At 43.7% G+C, this 15,709-nt stretch overlaps 1 protein-coding gene across 2 annotated transcripts in view; it reads right to left on the bottom strand.

Moving 5' to 3' along the window:
* The window catches only part of grtp1 (growth hormone regulated TBC protein 1), a 37,425-nt gene extending 25,679 nt beyond the window's left edge, over positions 1-11,746 (bottom strand). The window contains exons 1-2 of one of the 2 annotated variants that reach the window (XM_012956715.3): positions 11,613-11,746; positions 2,119-2,202 (exon numbers count right to left, since the gene is read on the bottom strand). In XM_012956715.3, coding sequence (XP_012812169.1) covers positions 2,119-2,155 — 37 coding nt within the window. In that variant the 5' untranslated portion in view covers positions 2,156-2,202; positions 11,613-11,746. The remainder of the gene's footprint in view (positions 1-2,118; positions 2,203-11,612) is intronic. The other variant, NM_001005632.1, reaches the window with a different exon arrangement.
* Between the last annotated feature and the right edge of the window lie 3,963 nt (positions 11,747-15,709).

The raw sequence follows: 15,709 nt of genomic DNA, 5'->3' as shown, positions 1-15,709 counted from the left end.
CACTACTATAATTTATATAATAAGCTGCTGTGTAGCCACGGGGGCAGCCATTCAAGCTGAAAAGAAAAGGCACAGGTTACATAGCAGATAACAGATAAGTTCTGTAGAATACAATAGTGTTTTATCCGTTATCTGCTATGTGCCTGTGCCTTTTCTCCTTCGAATGGCTGCCCCCATACTACATAGCAGCTTATTTATATAAATTATAGTAGACTTTCTGAAGTAAACACACAACTTTTACCAGTGCAGGGCAGCAGCACATTATATTTTAGTTACTTTTATACACTTTCATTTTTTGGTGTTACTGTTCCTTTAAGATTTCTTACCTGTTACTAAATGGATGGCTCAGCCCTGGGCAGGGAGCAGGGCCAGCTTCTGCAAGTAGTAAATGCTGACTGGGAATCACCCAGGGGCTACAAAGTGCAAATCCTTGTAAACCATAAGTTTCCTGCTACATACACAGCAGAAGGGTGAACTAACATCTAAATACAGTATACTGTCTTCAAAGAACACTGCTCCTTGAAGCATTACACATTAGTGCAGGATTCCACCTTAAACAGTTGCCGGAACTAGAAGCAATGATGCAAGGGGATTCCGTGTTAGCGGGAGACACTCTTATGGCAAAGCTTGCCTGACAGCATACTTGCTTAGTGATGACATTTATGAAATGATTAATCGGGGAGAGGTGTGGGTGGAGGTAATTCCTACACGGATACCTTGATTACCTCACCTTGCTCTAAAGCAGTGTTATGCATCCTCTGGCTCTATTGCTGAACTACAACTCCCATAATCACCTGTTATTGTAAACTGAAAGCTGAAGAGTATGTGACTGGACAGCCAGAGACTCCTTTGACTGGTTAGCTGCATACTATGGCAGTATACTGTACAAGGCTGCTGGAAATCTCTCTTTGAATATTTTGCCTCATAAAGAGGTATAATCTCTAGTTTATAAATCTATAAAGAGACATGATCTTTAGTTTATAAATCTATGAAGTCAACTATTAACAATTTACAACAGAAAACAATTTTTCTCTCTTTGTAAACACACAATAATAATGAGATAATAATAAGTCATTTACTTATATCAGCATTACAGCACAGGTGCTTTCCTGAACACCCAAGCATGGGCGAGGCAGCCCATCCCCTTCTCAAACAGAACCAGGAAGCTACCAACCTGTTCATTATTGTGCACTCGTTGATGTGCAAGCCATGTCACTAATCTGGTAGTCATCTCAAACCCTGCAACCTTTGCAGCCACTAAATGACTTCATCACTAAAGCTCTTGCTTCCTGCTCGCATGATGCTAAATGCTCTCAGATCATGAATAAGCCACAAATAGCTACCTGAATTGGGTTACCCTGGTAATGTTGCTGTCTATCTATCCTTATGCATATAAATATGAAGGAATTTTCTAATCAAAATATTTTGATATCTGTGACAAAATTCAAATGTGGTTTTTTGTCATTAGCCCGATGTTTGGCTTTCATAACTTGTGGTCACTCCAGCCAACAGATTGCAGCAAGCCTTAATTCCACCTAAGTTTAGACTGCTTGAAGGAAGGGCAAAGGTCTGTGATAATAGCTAAGAATACAATTAGCAGAATCCTGTTGCTGCTTCAAGAGTCCAGTAGCATGGGGAAAAAAAACGAAAGAGCTAAAAATATAAACTGCAAACACACACAGTAATTATAGTAAGTATATCCACAGCATCTGAAGGGATACAGGTTTCTAATAACTGCTCTAAACTTTATGCATTAAACACAAACAATAGCCTGCAATTAAAGCAAATATTTGATTAGTTGCTATGGCATACTCCACTAGTGCAAATGTACCCAGTGTTAATAAATGTGGAATATGTAATGTTATGTAATCAGCGCATACAGTAAAAACTGCTCCCCTATTAAATAGACTCTGTATGATATTTTCATTTTTACTTCTTGTCTAATATATTGGTTAATGTTGGTTTATGTTTTATAAGTAGTTCTTTTGATTTAGCAATTTGCATTTTACTTATAGTTGTCTTTTTGTAGCTGTATATGAACTCTACAAGATCCAGATGTGGCTTGGCTATCTCTGTTTAGTCATCCAGCAGCTAAAATATAGCTAAAATATATCTTACCTGGGTACGGAGTCCTGTGCAGTCTCATTCGCTTCATCCATTGGGACAGAGCAGATTATTCAGGCTTGGTATGCACAGCTTTGCCTGATGAGATATGAAATACACTGTTTGTTCATTTAATCCCTGGCTTTGAGAAGAAAAACCTTAATGACAGCAGTTATTATTGAAAGCCATAAAGTTCCAGAGAAGCACAAAGAAGTTCTTTGGAAGACGTGGAGAAACACCTATTTAGGCAAACAATACATCATATATATATATATATATATTATATAAATAGTCACCTCCTTGTTTCACAGGAGCTATTTCATACATTATAAGAATTAGACATTATTATATCCTTGGTTTTACTGCATTTCAACCACTTTTACCCATGTGTATATAAGGCAAACATGCTTGACCCCTTAATAAATACAACAAATATAGGTATAGGGCCTGTTATTTAGAATGCTCAGGATTTTCTGGATAGGGGTCTTTTTCATTAATTTGGATCTTAATTCCTTTAGTCTGTTAAAAAAAATAAAACATTAAAACCTTAAATAAACCCATTAGGATTGTTTTGCAACCAATATGTATGCATGCAGCTTAGTTCATGTACAAGGTAATGTTTTATTATAGGAATTATTTGATTAAAATAGAGTCTAGGGGACATGGCCATCCCATAAATAGGAGCTTTCTGGATAGGGGGTTTCCAAATAACAAAGTATCTACTATGTATAAAGGTATGAGCTGGAAAAGAAACTCATGTATTAGATTAATGCGTGGGGTAATTTACATGTGTAGAAGATGAAGATGCTGATTCTTGCTAAAACTATACAGTGAAGCCTTGCTTACCCGGAGCAGTGCTTAAGGCTGTCGTTTCTTCTGACTAAAAATACACAACTCGTAAATAAACATGCAGCCCTGCTTTTTAGTTAGAGTATCACCACAGAGTAATGCTGCACTTGTTCTGAAGCATCTATGCAGCATGCATCTGAATAAGTTACTAATGAGCACTGCAGAACGAGTATTTTATATAGGTTGCATTTTAAAGAGACAAAATGTCCCACTTCCTAAAAAAAAAATACATTAGTAGCCCATTACAAAGATTCCATATTCCGTTAGTCACCAGCCATACCTGTTTACACCTAGGCCAGGCCTTTGATTATATTCCCAGCTCTGTCCTATGTTGTCTGTTTCCTGAAGTCACCCCTGTGTTTTTTCAATTCTTTGCAGTTGCAGGTTTAACCGTTTTACTACCAACGACGTATAGGATACATTGTGGCATATACGTGTCTCATACATCGTTGGCATATAAAGGATTCTCTCTGCAGCGGGGGGGCTATCATGCCGGTCCTGCAACGCGATTGTCGCAGGACCGACCTACAAGCAGACGTGACAGCCCAGCGACTTCCTGCTCCCAGGACTGCAGATGGACAACAAAGCAACGAACTGATCTTCAGAACAGATAAGTTGTTTTTTTTCTTGCACTTACACACACTTACATACATTTATACACACTTACATACATTTACACACACTTACAGCACACAATTTAGCAGATTTGTTTTTTTTTCATTTTGCACACTTATATACACTCATATACACTCATATACACACTTACACACTGTCATACAACTTACACATGTACACACATGTATACACAAACACTTTGTTTTTAGTTTCTTTTCGCTATGGTTTTCTGGGGGTCTCTGTATAGGTAGGGGGTGTTACGGCACATAATATGCTGACAGGGGGCTCTGTGTGCAAAAGTTGATTTGGCAGGGGAGAAATCCTTATGCGCTATTTTCATTTTGGGGTCAGTACATACCACAGACTTTGGTATATCTATGCATATTGGGCATCAAACTGTTCAGTAGACCTTAGGTGTTCCTATTTGGGGTGACTTGCCTTTGTATGCAAGAAATTGTGTGAGATAAATGCGGCAAATTGCAACATTTTAATGCGATTTTCTGAAATATCATAAAAACCACTAACTTTAGGAAAGCTTTGCAGATTGGTACTTTGGTGTAGAAAGGACTCTTTACCCATGTTGGTTTTGTCAGAATGTGTACTTTCCAAAAATATATGGTTTTCTGGGGGTAGAAAGGTTAAACTGCTTTTTGGCTGCAAATTACAGGGTACATGTATTTGGACTGTTACTGTAGGCGAGGTTCAGAGGAGGCAAAACAGAGTGACCCCCAAAGAATCCATGCGAGTTAATATGTCAGGTACCCACAGGAATGCAGATAAAACTTCAGTGGTGGATAAATAATCTTAATTATTGGAACTGACCCGCAAAGCAGACTGAAATCAGTTAAAGTAGAGCGTTTGTATCCTACTTCTTTGTTAAGCTTTACTTTTCCTCTAACACTTATATTGCCGTGCACTAGAAGAGATAAAAATCCACCAAATGTACCCCATAGTACATTTAAACTTATGGTTTAATACAAGCTAAATGACACGTTGTACAACACATTAAATTGTTGTAAGCAAGGTTCACTTATGCTGCATGGCCCTGTAATGGTCCATCGCTTTGTGACACCTGTAATTGTTTGCACAGAACTGGTTGCAAAGCTGCTTTAAGATCCTGTTACAGTCTCAGGGTCAGTGAAAGCTGCAATTATAGGTGCAGTTATAGGCAGTGTATATCCATTTCCATACAATCTTTAGCATGAAAAGCTCTAATTGTAGGCCCATTAACTGTATTCAACAAAGGAGAACTAAAGCTTAACTAAAGAAATAGGGCAGAAATGTTGCACATTATGTTTTGTGGTTCTGTACCAGCCCAAGGCAACCACAGTCCTAAGATTCTATGACAGGTGACTCTCATTTTTGCTTGATGACTTGCAACAGCTGCCCAGAGCACATTGAGCATGTGCAGAGTAGCTGACACTCCTAGCAAAATCCAAGATGGTGACCCCACCATACACAACTTTGAATGCCTTAATCATTGCTGTTATAGAGATTATGAAACTTTATGCTGGTGCAGTATGTTCAGTATATAAAATAAGGACTTTCTACCCATATTTGATTTAGTGCCTGCATAAACCCCACCTGTCTTTTACATGCTCTACATATCCATTGTTTTGTTACCATAACTGTGTTACATTATTTTTATGCTATTGCTCAGTCTACTTATGCTGCTCTGTTGGGATGGCTGCATTAAAACATAACCTTATAATAAGCATAATTTATTAACATATTTATATTTTTCACATCCTCCAGTGCCCCATGCCCTTGATGCACTGCACACACTCCAACAGCCCAAACAGCATTAAACCCCAGTGACTAAATACTTATTTCATATGGGCCCAAATTATATACAATGTAAGCCACACCAGAAATTGCATTGTACTATGAGACTTTTATCCAATCACAGTGCTGTGTGAAGGCCTAAAGCTTCACCCCTAGCTAGCCATTTGGGAAAATTAGACATTGCAGTGCAGATGCTACACAGAGCACAAGCACACCCCCAGGGTCTTTAAGTGGCAGCAAGGAAAGAAGAATCAGGGGCACACAAAGGGGCATATTTATCAAATGGTGAAAGCAAAGCTCACCACAGTTCCCCATCAGTAAATTTTACAGCACAGTGTATAGAATTTCAGTGGCATATTTATCAAATTGTGCAAAGAGCTTACTCTGTTGCCACCTTTTGATAAATATACCATTAAAATCATATATCTGAGAACTATTTAGTCCCCCTCTGGTAAACTCTATTTCGCCCCCCCCCCCCCCCTTTGATAAATAGGCCTCAAAGAACAAGAGCTAGTCACCATAACACGTAAACCTTTTAAAGGGATGTTCTGTTTATTTAATTTTCTTTAACACAAATGCTCAGTGGATAACACTCTATAGTAGGCAAGTATGTGTTAACTTATTATATTAGCATTCAGGAAACCTGCACATGAACAGAACCAGCACTGCTACTGAAATATATTGGGTATAAGGCAATTCTGGCTTTATGTTTACAATGTAGGTGAAGCACTGCAAACCTTGCAAATATACATAAACACACCTTAGTTCAATCTGCCATCCTTTGCAATTTAGTAAACTGATCCTTTTTATGAGAAATGCTGAACAAAACGTTGCTGAGTGCCTAGCTTTAAGGTGCCCAGGGCCATAAGCAAGTAATAAAGACCAACAGAAACAGGGTTTATCATGCACACAGTTATATGTTCCACATCCTAACAAGCACATGCAATACAATCACTGCTGCATTTGCATTACTGCTGCTTACTCCCCACTGGTGTCTTTTCTAACTAGTCTAGGTAAAGGCGATTTCCACCTAAATACGGTAACTTTTAATTCTAATCAATTTCCCAAAAGACATTAAATAATGTCAATGGTTTTAATGTCAATGTAGTCAAATCAGGTCAGATCAGCTGGTTTGTGGGTTACAGAGAATATAAACAGCCAGACAGATATTGTTTTAAATAGTCATTTACATTTGCAAATTCCTTTAAAAGCATTCGAAATATTGAATGTATATTGGAAAGTTGGTTAGAAGTGCATTTTCTTTCTTTAGGCAAGAGGCAGTGTTTGGGTGGAGATCCCGTATAACAAAAGGTGGCCAGCCAGTGGCACCAAACACGGGATTTTCACGGGCAGCATAGCCCCTGGGCACAGTCACACAGCTGAGCACTATAGCTTGGCACTGCCTATAGATGAGCTAGAGAGCAGCACAGCCCCTGGGCACAGTCACACAGCTGAGCACTATAGCTTGGCACTGCCTATAGATGAGCTAGAGAGCAGCACTGTCACACAGCTGAGCACTATAGCTTGGCACTGCCTATCAGGGCCGCCATCAGAAATCACGGGGCCCCTCACAACAAAATTTTCTGGGCCCCCTCCTCCTATGCCCCATCCCCCAATGGCCCCTCCCCCAGTGACCCCTCCCATCAGTACAAAGCACACACAGACATTGGTTACATTTTGCATTGGTGCCAGGGCATGGACCCCCAGTGTCCCCATACTATGGGCCACTCCCCACTGCAGCATCCTCCAGCTCCCTCCCAGCAGCCTCCCCAACATCCTCCATCTCCCCTCTAGCATCCTCCCCAACATCCTCCAGCTCCCTCCCAGTGTCCTCCCCAACATCCTTCAGCTCCCCCACAGCGTCCTCCCCAGCATCCTCCCCAACATCCTTCAGCTCCCCCCAGCGTCCTCCCAAACATCCTTCAGCTTCCTCCCAAACATCCTTCAGCTCCCCCCAGCTTCCTCCCCAACATCCTCCAGCTCCCCCCTAGCATCCTTCAGCTCCTCCTGGCATCCTCCCCAACATCCTCCAGCTCCCCCGCAGCGTCCTCCCCGGCATCCTCCAGCTCCCCTACAGCATCCTCCCCAACATCTTTCAGCTCCCCCATCGTCCTCCCCAACATCCTCCAGCTCCCCCCTAGCATCCTTCAGCTCCCTCTTAGCATCCTCCCCAACATCCTCCAGCTCCCTTCTAGCATCCTCCCCAACATCCTCCAGCTCCCTCCCAGTGTCCTCCCCAACATCCTTCAGCTCCCCCACAGCGTCCTCCCCAGCATCCTCCAGCTCCCCTACAGCATCCTCCCCAACATCCTTCAGCTCCCCCCAGCTTCCTCCCCAACATCCTTCAGCTCCCCCCTAGCATCCTCCCCAACATCCTCCAGCTCCCCCGCAGCGTCCTCCCCAGCATCCTCCTGCTCCCCCGCAGCGTCCTCCCCAACATCCTCCAGCTCCCCCCTAGCATCCTTAAGCTCCCCCCAGCATCCCCCCCAACATCCTCCAGCTGCCCCAGCGTCCTCCCTAACATCCTCCAGCTCCCCTCAGCTTCCTCCCCCACTCCTCCTGCTCACCTGCCTCCCTGCATACTAGCCTGCTTGCTTGCATCCCTGCCTCTTCTTAGTTCTTCTCAACTCTTTTATATGTTGCGTCCCGTGCGTGCTGACGTCACGCACACGGGGCGCACCCACTAAAAGTACCCGCTGACCACCAATGAAACAAGGGCCCGTAACTCTTTAAAGGGGGCCCGTGCTTAAAAACTGTATCACGGCCGGGCCCCCTTTAAAGCAACGATCGTCCGGGCCTGGGACAACTCTCCCCCCTGTGCCCCCCTGATGGCTGCCCTGCTGCCTATAGATGAGCTAGAGAGCAGCACAGTCACACAGCTGAGCACTATAGCTTGGCACTGCCTATAGATGAGCTAGAGAGTAGCACAGTCACACAGCTGAGCACTATAGCTTGGCACTGCCTATAGATGAGCTAGAGAGCAGCACAGTCACACAGCTGAGCACTATAGCTTGGCACTGCCTATAGATGAGCTAGAGAGCAGCACAGTCACACAGCTGAGCACTATAGCTTGGCACTGCCTATAGATGAGCTAGAGAGCAGCATAGCCCCTGGGCACAGTCACACAGCTGAGCACTATAGCTTGGCACTGCCTATAGATGAGCTAGAGAGCAGCATAGCCCCTGGGCACAGTCACACAGCTGAGCACTATAGTTTGGCACTGCCTATAGATGAGCTAGAGAGCAGCATAGCCCCTGGGCACAGTCACACAGCTGAGCACTATAGCTTGGCACTGCCTATAGATGAGCTAGAGAGCAGCATAGCCCCTGGGCACAGTCACACAGCTGAGCACTATAGCTTGGCACTGCCTATAGATGAGCTAGAGAGCAGCACAGTCACACAGCTGAGCACTATAGCTTGGCACTGCCTATAGATGAGCTAGAGAGCAGCATAGCCCCTTGGCACAGTCACACAGCTGAGCACTATAGCTTGGCACTGCCTATAGATGAGCTAGAGAGCAGCACAGTCACACAGCTGAGCACTGTTAAATATTGGGTATTGCAAAATAAGTTGTATCCCAGGCCTGAATGGATTAAAATGTTTCAAGTATGCAACTGACTTGCCATACATACACTATCCCTCACATACTGTATACCATTATTCCCTAAGTCTGGAATGTATTTGATTGGAAACATATGGTCTTAGGGGTAATACAGTGGGGGAGGGTTTTCCAACAGGGATATATATCAGCAACAAAAGGCTGGTCCCACACATATTCTCACATACCCTTACACACACACACTCACACATGCTCTCACTTACACACATTCACTCTCACACACATGCATACATTTTTACTACTTTAAATGAATACATACTTTGTATTGTATTGGGAAGCTGTCAATATTGTTTTTGACTGGCTTAATCATTGGTAATTTGTATGTAACTTCTGTAACTCTTTTCCATACATTAAATATACTTTAAATATCACCTTGGTGAGTGGTGTTTGTTGACCATAGTACTTACACAAATATATTAGAGAAAGGATATTTATAACAAGCACTATAGCTTGGCACTGCCTATAGATGAGCTAGAGAGCAGCATAGCCCCTGGGCACAGTCACACAGCTGAGCACTATAGCTTGCACTGCCTATAGATGAGCTAGAGAGTAGCATAGTCACACAGCTGAGCACTATAGCTTGGCACTGCCTATAGATGAGCTAGAGAGCAGCATAGTCACACAGCTGAGCACTATAGCTTGGCACTGCCTATAGATGAGCTAGAGAGCAGCATAGCCCCTGGGCACAGTCACACAGCTGAGCACTATAGCTTGCACTGCCTATAGATGAGCTAGAGAGTAGCACAGTCTCACAGCTGAGCACTATAGCTTGGCACTGCCTATAGATGAGCTAGAGAGCAGCACAGTCTCACAGCTGAGCACTATAGCTTGGCACTGCCTATAGATGAGCTAGAGAGCAGCATAGTCACACAGCTGAGCACTATAGCTTGGCACTGCCTATAGATGAGCTAGAGAGCAGCATAGTCACACAGCTGAGCACTATAGCTTGGCACTGCCTATAGATGAGCTAGAGAGCAGCATAGCCCCTGGGCACAGTCACACAGCTGAGCACTATAGCTTGGCACTGCCTATAGATGAGCTAGAGAGCAGCACAGCCCCTGGGCACAGTCACACAGCTGAGCACTATAGCTTGGCACTGCCTATAGATGAGCTAGAGAGTAGGGATGTAGCGAACCTCAAAAAAAAAAGTTCGCGAAACTTACGCCAAAAAGTGCGAATATTCGCGAACTTTGCAAACCCCATAGAATTCAATGGGAAGGCGAACTTTAAAACCTAGAAAAGCCATTTCTGGCCAGAAAACTGATTTTAAAGTTGTTTAAAGGGTGCCACGACCTGGACAGTGGCATGCAGGAGGGGGATCAAGGGCAAACATTTCTCTGAAAAATACTTTGTTGACACAGCATTGCGTAAAACCGCAAAGGCAGCTGGTAGACCTAGCGGAAATACGCGTTTTTTGCTATTGCGCACTATTAGCACCATGGAAACGGGATTTGGTGAAAAATGCCACGTGTGGCTTGTAGGGCATTTTTAGGCCGAGAAAAAACGCAACGGAAATACGCCACGCGAACCCAAATTGCAAACATACGTGAAAAGTTCGCGAACTTGCGAACTCGCGAATTAGTTCGCCGGCGAACAGTTCGCTACATCTCTACTAGAGAGCAGCACAGCCCCAGGGCACAGTCACACAGCTGAGCACTATAGCTTGGCACTGCCTATAGATGAGCTAGAGAGCAGCACAGTCACACAGCTGAGCACTATAGCTTGGCACTGCCTATAGATGAGCTAGAGAGTAGCACAGTCACACAGCTGAGCACTATAGCTTTGCACTGCCTATAGATGAGCTAGAGAGCAGCACAGCCCCTGGGCACAGTCACACAGCTGAGCACTATAGCTTGGCACTGCCTATAGATGATCTAGAGAGCAGCACAGCCCCTGGGCACAGTCACACAGCTGAGTACTATAGCTTGGCACTGCCTATAGATGTGCTAGAGAGCAGCACAGTCACACAGCTGAGCACTATAGCTTGGCACTGCCTATAGATGACCTAGAGAGTAGCACAGTCACACAGCTGAGCACTATAGCTTGCCACTGCCTATAGAGGAGCTAGAGAGTAGCATAGCCCCTGGGCACAGTCACACAGCTGAGCACTATAGCTTGGCACTGCCTATAGATAAGCTAGAGAGCAGCACAGTCACACAGCAGAGCACTATAGCTTGGCACTGCCTATAGAGGAGCTAGAGAGTAGCATAGCCCCTGGGCACAGTCACACAGCTGAGCACTATAGCTTGGCACTGCCTATAGATAAGCTAGAGAGCAGCACAGTCACACAGCAGAGCACTATAGCTTGGCACTGCCTATAGATGAGCTAGAGAGCAGCATAGCCCCTGGGCACAGTCACACAGCTGAGCACTATAGCTTGGCACTGCCTATAGATGAGCTAGAGAGCAGCATAGCCCCTGGGCACAGTCACACAGCTGAGCACTATAGCTTGGCACTGCCTATAGATGAGCTATATAGAGAGCAGCAGGGCAGGCTGAGTTCAGAGCCGGCCGATTTAGCAGCGGGGAAGCTGCCCTTGCACCTGTCTCCAACACACAAACCCGCCCCCCAGTCCCTGTCACTTCCAACTACTTTGCAGCCTTCCTACCGCCAGTGGGCTGTGCGCCTAACACACACTTACCTGGGATTGTGACACCCAAACTAGTTTCAAGGGCTCAGGAACGAAGTGCTCGCTTCTCTGTCCATTTCCACTCCAGCGCCCTGTACTTTAATCCCAATCCGTTTCAGGAGACGTGAGTTGTGAATCCATCCCCCTGGGGCGGGGTCAGGCTCCTTGCTTGTAATTTGACTCCCTGTCTCTTTCCAGCATTTTCGAAAGTAACAAAGCTATAGTGCTCAGCTGTGTGACTGTGTCCAGGGGCTGTGCTGCTCTCTAGCTCATCTATAGGCAGTGCCAAGCTATAGTGCTCAGCTGTGTGACTGTGTCCAGGGGCTGTGCTGCTCTCTAGCTCATCTATAGGCAGTGCCAAGCTATAGTGCTCAGTTGTGTGACTGTGCCCAGGGGCTGTGCTGCTCTCTAGCTGATCTATAGGCAGTGCCAAGCTATAGTGCTCAGCTGTGTGACTGTGCTGCTCTCTAGCTCATCTATAGGCAGTGCCAAGCTATAGTGCTCAGCTGAGTGACTGTGCCCAGGGGCTGTGCTGCTCTCTAGCTCATCTATAGGCAGTGCCAAGCTATAGTGCTCAGCTGTGTGACTGTGCCCAGGGACTGTGCTGCTCTCTAGCTGATCTATAGGCAGTGCCAAGCTATAGTGCTCAGCTGTGTGACTGTGCCCAGGGACTGTGCTGCTCTCTAGCTGATCTATAGGCAGTGCCAAGCTATAGTGCTCAGGTGTGTGACTGTGCTGCTCTCTAGCTCATCTATAGGCAGTGCCAAGCTATAGTGCTCAGCTGTGTGACTGTGCTGCTCTCTAGCTCATCTATAGGCAGTGCCAAGCTATAATGCTCAGCTGAGTGACTGTGCCCAGGGGCTGTGCTGCTCAGAGTAAAGAAGGAAAATCCCGTGTTTGTAGCCTCTGGCTCCTTTTTACTCTCTTTTCCCTGTTATTTTACATAGCAGAGAGCTGCAACATTGTAGCCTCTCCTCTGCTATGGACAGACAGAAACAAGCCAAAGCACTTATAGAAAGTCATAATATCCATGAAATAATGAACTTGCTTAGTATGAGTCTTTTTCACTCCAAATAAATATAAAAGCTATGTAGAATTTGTTATATACACCCAATGCACATACCAGTCATTATTTAGTGCTCAGCTGTCAGAACTGCATGCAAGACTGAGCAGGTTCAATAGTCCAAGTATTTTATTTTTTTTTCTTTTTATTTATATAGTGCCGACACATTTCTGCAGCACTTTACAGAGCTAATTCATTATTTACATCAGTCCTGGCCATTGTGGAGGGAGGCAAAAGAGCCACAAAGAAGCACAAATTGCAGTTAAATATCTGTCACTGTGTGAGCTCCCTTTGCACTTCTTACTGTTTCTGCACTTGTGCCTGTGATATATGAGCCCTCATTCATTCATTCATTCATTCAGGCAACTAAGTACTTACTCATTTCATCTAATATGATTCTGTAGCATCACCTTCCCAATGGTAGAAAGTGGTTCTAAGGGCTCATTTACGAAAAGCTGGGCTCAAACTGCAGCTGTTAGCATGCCATACACCTTGCACTTGTGCTCCTGCATCTGCGGTAGAGATGTAGCAAAAAAAGTTTGCGAACTTTAAAACCTAGAAAAGCCATTTCTGGCCAGAAAACTGATTTTAAAGTTGTTTAAAGGGTGCCACGACCTGGACATTGGCATGCAGGAGGGGGATCAAGGGCAAAAATTTCTCTGAAAAATACATTATTGACACAGCGTTGCGTTTTGTGCTGTAAAGGGCAGAAATCACACTACATTTCTAAACTTGTGTAATAAACTGCTTTTACAAGGACTATTGGGTTACAGCAGATGATCAGCAGGACAGCTGTCCCCAGCAGCTACATACAGAGCAGTAGAAAGTAGATTTCTAGTCAGCAAAGCTACCTAAACTGCCCCTCAAACCCCTGCACAGCTCTCTCCCTATGCTAACTCATCAAGCACACACAGACAGAATGTAAAATGGCTGCTGGGCTTCGGTTTATATATGGAAGGGAGTGGTCCGGGGGTGGTCCAGGAGGGAGAGCTGCTTGATTGGCTGCCATGTATCTGCTGGCTCTGGGGTGAGAGGTCAAAATTTGGCTCCAGCTAAGGTGAACCCAAAATTGCGAACATCGCTAAAAGTTCGCGAACTTGCGAACTTGCGAACAGTTTGCTACATCTCTAATCTGCGGTAGGCAGTGCGCTCTGCTCAAGACCCTATTCAGCAAGGACAGATAAATGACAGAAACACCTATTTACTTAGGCATAAAAAATCAGTTTATTTACATGTCTGAAAAACAAGAGCCATAATTTATAAGCTTGTAGGCTGCCCATGTGCCACCCCTTACATGGCAGGTGCCAGTTTTATCTGCTTGTTCGCCATCCTCTTTCAACCTGCTGTTTATTTTGCTGTCATTCAGCCCCCTAATGTTCTCTTCTGAAGTTGGTTTGAATATCATGAAACTCACAATGCTAGTGTTAAGGTGGATCACAATGCACAAAGTAGTTCCCCATAATGCCTTTCTATTGGTGCAAGTGCCTATAACTAATTCTACATAGCTTTTATATTTTTATTTGGAGTGAAAAAGACTCATACCAAGCAAGTTCATTATTTCATGGATATTATGACTTTCTATAAGTACTTTGGCTTGTTTCTGTCTGTCCATAGCAGAGGAGAGGCTACAATGTTGGAGCTCTCTGCCATGTAAAATAACAGGGAAAAGAGGGTAAAAAGGAGCCACAGGCTACAAACACAAGGATAATCCACGATGCACTGCTGCTCTCCCTGATCTGGAGTGAGGAGCCAGCACACTGCATAACAGAAATCAGCTTTATCCCCCACCCCCAATTGTATTTTTAAGAAATATTTTGAAGAACAGTGCAATACATTCAGGATCAATGTCTAATCTACTATGCGCTTCTCAGACAAATATGGGGCTCATTTTATTATTATAAACATTAATCTTCATTTATAAACAACACCCAATGCTCTCCATTCAGTGAAAATTGTACAAAATGTACCAATTTCCTGATGTGCAGCCAGTGTGGCACGTTACATTAGGAGTTATAAAAGTTGATGCCAGTGAAGCACTTAGCTTACACTTAGCTCTGTTAGCAACAGATATCTTATTTTATTTGAGAGGTTTTCATTCTATAGTTTTTTACAAAGCAATGAATTATTATTATGAGTAATGAGAATTGTAAGAATTCAATAATTCTACTCTACACAGCTGAGCTGTTATCTGCTATATAACTACATGTCCTTTAGACCAATTTAAGCTTAAATGTCTGGATCATATGGCTAAACAGCAGCTTATATTCATTAACTGTAGCAAATACACTGTTTTACCTGCGTAGATTATGTCAAATACATGTGCAGTTCCTCAACAAAGCAAATCATCATCCCCCTATGTTGCCTAGCTACTGTAACTTTCTTTAACCAAGTTTCTGATTATGAGTCAATTTACTATCTGTTTGAGTTGTAGTTTTCTCTGTTCCCATAAATAAAACTTATAAATCTCCACACATTTTCACTCCCATTTAGAATTGCTAAATATAAGGGGTCATTAATGAACACAAGTGCAGTGCCCAAAATGCAATTCTGGATTCAATTTGCTGTTTCATACACATTTGGGGGTTATATTACCTCTGGTGTGTGTGTTTATAAGATATTTACATCCAGGTCACCGGGAAGTAAGTCTGATGTGCATATTGGGGCAACCCACTGTGGGGACCCTGGAGATGTAGCCAGGTTCTGGATGGCTTTGCCTTCATGGTTCCCCCAGCATCAATATTTGCACACTAAGGTTGCTTAGTACCTGGATGAATTTTAAGCATATATCTCAGACAAGTGAACTGAAGTATGTCATTTTTATAGCTGTTATGGGACGTTCCAGCTGGATAACTCAAACACGCACTGTTAGTGCTCAGCAGAGTCACGTCACTGTTTATATGTTAAATAGTGCTGTCACTAGATGCCATTGTTTGTTGTTCATAAAGTTCAGTATAACACAGGTCATTCTGTAAGTATAATGTAATGTTCCTGTGTAGCAGCAATATACTTCAGTAAAGAACGGAATACAGATACAAACATTGTTTAA

The sequence above is a fragment of the Xenopus tropicalis genome, chromosome 2 (assembly GCF_000004195.4).
Source record: "Xenopus tropicalis strain Nigerian chromosome 2, UCB_Xtro_10.0, whole genome shotgun sequence".
Classification (NCBI taxonomy): domain Eukaryota; kingdom Metazoa; phylum Chordata; class Amphibia; order Anura; family Pipidae; genus Xenopus; species Xenopus tropicalis.
This window is presented reverse-complemented; position numbering and strand designations above follow the sequence as displayed.